Source organism: Sinocyclocheilus anshuiensis, unplaced genomic scaffold, assembly GCF_001515605.1.
Source record: "Sinocyclocheilus anshuiensis isolate Anshui unplaced genomic scaffold, SAMN03320099.WGS_v1.1 scaffold1477, whole genome shotgun sequence".
Taxonomy (NCBI): Eukaryota; Metazoa; Chordata; class Actinopteri; order Cypriniformes; family Cyprinidae; genus Sinocyclocheilus; species Sinocyclocheilus anshuiensis.
Window position 1 is genome coordinate 304,427 of NW_015547710.1, and position 4,981 is coordinate 309,407.

General features: G+C 35.7%; 1 protein-coding gene across 1 annotated transcript in view; it reads left to right on the plus strand.

The window, feature by feature from the left end:
* Positions 1-4,981, plus strand: part of usp43a (ubiquitin specific peptidase 43a) — a 95,569-nt gene that overhangs the window by 35,781 nt on the left and 54,807 nt on the right. Inside the window, exon 3 of the mRNA XM_016506829.1 lies at positions 1,179-1,282. Coding sequence (XP_016362315.1) covers positions 1,179-1,282 — 104 coding nt within the window. The remainder of the gene's footprint in view (positions 1-1,178; positions 1,283-4,981) is intronic.

Below are 4,981 nucleotides of genomic sequence, written 5' to 3' on the forward strand. Positions count from 1 at the left end.
CCAACGACAAGCGCTTATCCATCTGCGGCACTGGAGCTGATGTTTTACAGCCACTTTTGACTAAATGTAAATAGACACCCCATATTTTTTATTCCAAAGTAAGGGCAATTCATACAATACATTTAAACTGAGCTACTTTAATACCATCTCCGAACTTTCTACCACGACTCTGCTGTTCTTTGGCTGGTTCTTCCCTGTATACGTTGATTGACAGATGTCTCGTCCAGTCAGCGGTGAGTAATCCCAAACCAATGGCGCTGTCTCAAACTATACCTACCTTTTCCGGTTTGTCTGATTTGTCGTTGTGTTTTCTGGCTTGTTAATTTGTTTTCGGATTTGTCGTTGTGTTTTCTGACTTGTTATTTTGTTTTCGAATTTGTCATTGTGTTTTCTGACTTGTTATAATGTTTTCTGAATTGTTGTTGTGCTTTCTGAATTGTTATTTTGTTTTTTAGACTTGCATTTGCGTTTGTAATTTGTTATTTTGTTTTAAGAATTGTGATTTGCTTTGCACTTCTCGGTCACCGTAACAATGTCCTTTTTAAATTTTCATGACACCTGAGCTTTCAGCCAGTTTCGCTCTCCTTTCAGGAACTTATCCATTGTGTCCTTATATAATTCTAATAATTGAATCAGGAATACTGCTTTGCATGCTTTCTTTTTTTAACTTCTCGTTTTCTTTCTCTGTGTTTACTGGTGTTATTCCTTGGACAAGGTGTCTTGAGAGGCAGTCAAAAATGATAAAAACATGAACAGCATAATTTAGGGCTGAAATTTACACATAAGAGGAGAAAATGAAAAGATACTAAGTCCAAAGAAATCTAGGCCAAGAACACCCAACAGAAAAAAAACTCCAAACTCAACTATAATTCAAAGGAATTTTATGAATGTCAATGTGTTTTGTGTCAATATCTCCATAGTGTAGTGATCATATTTCTGTGAATGGAAAATAAGTGTTTTGACAGTAGCTATATCTGTCTCAGTTAGATAGTAATTCACAGCCTGTATTTTTCTAAATAAATCTGGTTGCATTAAAACATTTTTCTGCAGTCAGTCTCAGTGCTTTCAATGTATAATCTGTACTTTCCGTATGTAAACTGTAGTTATACATCCCAAATCCACTGTGAAAAACTGCTAAATATATTTTTTCATTTATTCCTTCTGCTTGCACCTCTCAGGGTCCTGTGGGATTGGAGGAGAGTTCATGCCCTGGCCCAGCAAACTCACAGCAGCCTGGAACTCGACACAGTTTCGTACAAGAGCACTTCCAAGCTCAGTACAGGTCAGCAGCCACCCCTTAGTCTTTGATTTAAGATCAAGTCCGCCCTTTATCTGTCTACTTGAGCTTTGCATTCTACTGGGACACTTGTGTGGGATTAGGCGTCTTTGATTACTGTGTACTGTGTCAGTGTCAGTGGTATTTACAACTGGTAAATACCAATGTCAGTGGTATTTGATATGGTAATGGAATTGCATAACACCTATACAGTATGCTGTGTTGTCTTAACCTACTGTAACATGTAACAACTTGCATGCAGTTATACATACAGGTGTATCTCAATAAATTAGAATGTCGTGGAAAAGTTCATTTATTTCAGTAATTGCAAGACCATTATACAAAAAATAAAGTAAAAAAACATAAAGTAAAAGAACTGTTTTCTGTTGTAATGTATTTTTGAACTGCAATTCATTCCTGTGGTGGAAAAACTGAATTATCAGTCATTATCTAATTTGGTGCTCAAGAAACATTTCTATTTATGATTGATGTTAATAGTTTTGTGGTAATTAATCATAACCACCCAAAGAAATGTTTCAAGAATAACATTTGGTGGAAAATATTGATAGTTCTTATCTCACACTACCAGTTTTGATTAAATATGAAAATTCTGCATATAAATATCGGAGCTCCATGCAGCTCCCATACAATTCTCCATTGGTAATGAATGGTATGTTGATCAGAGATGGTGAAAAAGTGGCTTCAAGCTGTTGCACACCCGTCATAGAAACATGTTAGACAACATTCTTTACAAGTTTAAGCTTTATCGTGTTGTAAATCTTTAGTGAAACTCACCTAAAACAAATGCCCTCCAAGAACGCCTTTGACGCTTTCCATTCAATAATACTTCTGCCAACAAGATTACAACAAACAATCAAAGTATGTTCCTTTAAAAATGCCTTTTAAAGACCAATGAGGGTGGCAGTTTTCTCATGTGTGATTTTTTTTTTTTTTCCTAGCGAAAACTGAGAAAATGCAAAAACCACTCTTGAGTGTTTGTTGTAGATCCCTTCACTTTGATCAACACAGCTCATGCAAACTATTTCATTAACTTGCAGTCAAGTTGCAGTTTAATTAATTGCATTAGGTCACACAATTTTCAATTTTAAGTTCAATGAATTAGATGCATACTAATAGGTAATATTTTTAGCCTGTAATTCTTCCAGATTCCTTAAATAATCATGTGCACCGATTATTCGGACATCCATCAATGAGGAAAATGACTAGTTATCTTCTGTACCGCAGTTTGGCTTAGAGTTTGTCTCCTCTCATACAAATGGGCTCATCCGGCACACGCTGTGTGAGCTCTCTAGAAAACAGCAGGCTTCATGCTATTCACTGTCTCTCTCAGGCTGCAGGGCTGTTGAAACATCTGCGCCGGAACTTTCTGCCGAGTGAAAATTATCAAGTAATCCACAATGAAATCATACGCTCTACTATAGAGACTATTATGCAAGCATTATATTCACCTATTTTTGGTGTGACAAAAACCTTCTCACCAACAGCATTTCTGCTTTTGCAGATGTGAGCAATATGCAAATGCTGAATATTAAGTTTTCAAGTGAGCAAAAGTGAGTAGGTTTAATTAGTTTTTTCTTCAGTGCTAAACATTCTAAAGAATCAAAGCTCTTTATAAATATCCCAATTTTCCTAGCTTCATGCCCACTCACATTTAGGCTTCCAGAAATCCTCACCAGTAGAAAGGCAGGTAGAGATGGACTCAGCAATTTTCTTCAATTGAGAGAAAAGGTTCTGCTTCTCAGTGAGTTCTTGATTTCACAGCTTCAATTTGTAATCCCATTAGCTGTCTTGGTTGCTCTAGCTTTGAAAACCGAATGACTAATATTTCAGATTGCACAGATTGCGTGTTTATTTATATCTACACATTAACACAGGAAGTAAGGCTATGATATCTCTGCTTTCAGTATTTGTTTATAATTAAAGTCAATCTGTCTGTCAATCTGACATTGCCTGTGGTGGTTTATCGCTGATAAGATATGAAATGTAGGAAGACAAAACACTTCAACAGCGTTCATGATGTGGTCATTAAAGTCTGGATTCAGAATCAGGCTGCAGCTGTGAGCATTTCTTGTTCTCCATAGGTGTTTAATAAAGAGACTGAAAGCATTGAAGTTCCCTCAAGGACTTTGATTATAAAGATGGCTTTACAGTGCAGACATTTTGGACTACTGTAGTTGCAGTTTTCTAGTTAATATTGGTTTCTGCTGCAGTAATAGAGCATTCGTTTGCCATGTTGGAGCTGTAGTAGAGCTGAGCAATATGTTGAATATTAATTTTATACAGTATTTGCGATGATTTTGCTTGCGATTTACAATAGACATGTTATGAATATTGCTGTGAATTTACTGTTGAATTAAGTTTCATAAAGATCGCATCATTAGATAATTATTAGTTTCAATTCCACTTTGAGTGTGAGTTTTAAAATGGAGAAGTTTTAATAGTGTTTAAACCTTAGTATATCAAAAATAATTAGTTTCCTTGAATCAGTTTAAACTGTTCATTTTTAATGAATTGATTAATTGAAATTCAACAAATTCAAAACTCTGATCCAATAGTTTATTCAGACATTTTCACAGCTTCATGAGACATTTTAAAATGTTTTAGTAAAATATACAATATGTTGGTAAATACAGAGGTTGGACAAAATCATATAAACACCTGGGAAATTGGCAATATTTATTTAAGGTGTTTTAAAATAATTTGCCTTTAATACAGCTTAGAACATTCATACAACTTCTGAATAGTCTCCAGTTGAATGTCATCTATCATGATTTGTCTGGCAAGGGCAGATGTTAAAGTTCATCTTGGTCTGTTTTTGTGGAAACAGGGTTTTCAAGGCTGTCACTTTACAGGAGCAGTTTTGTGTTGTTTGGACACAATTCTTCTTAGTGATCGATGATCCCCTTAATTTACTTTTGGTTTTCAATAGGGCTGCACGATTAATCGCATGCGATATTTAACGCGCATCTTGTCAGAAAGCCGGTTCTGTAATCAGCGTAAATCTCCATCACCTGCGGGCTTTCACATTGAGCAGCATTAACTACACAGAGCCGTTGTTCACTGATGAGAAGCGCAAAAAATCGCGCGAATATGAACGTGGTTTAGCGCAGCTCGTCAGTGAACAACGGCTCTGTGTAGTTAATGCTGCTCCATGTGAAAGCACGCTAATTACAGAACCGACTTTACTAACAAGATGCGCATTAAATATCGCATGCGATTTATCGTGCAGCCCTACATCTAATATTTCATAAGAATATTGATATATATTTTGTTTTCCTATTCAATTGTTTTGTCTCCCAAAATGTGTAATAAACATGCTTTTAGGTGTCCTCTTCAGTGGACAAGTATGAAATGATGTTCTGTTTCATAAGAGGAAGTCATATTTTGATTTGAAACCCCATTAACATTTTCCTGAGATGTTGATTTATGACAGACAGTTTAAAAATGAGACAGATTTAAATGATAATTACAAAATATTATCATATTTCCATAAGAGTGTCACTAAATTAATATCAGACATATTTGAAGACCAAGGAGAGGGAGTGGTCATAGTGAAACATCCAAACATTTGGTATCTCTGAAAAGCCCTGAATGTGCTCTGTACAGGACATCCAGACTTACAACTGTGGCATGTATAGTCTCAGAGAAATACACCAAAATATAATGTCCTCATATGAGGTCACA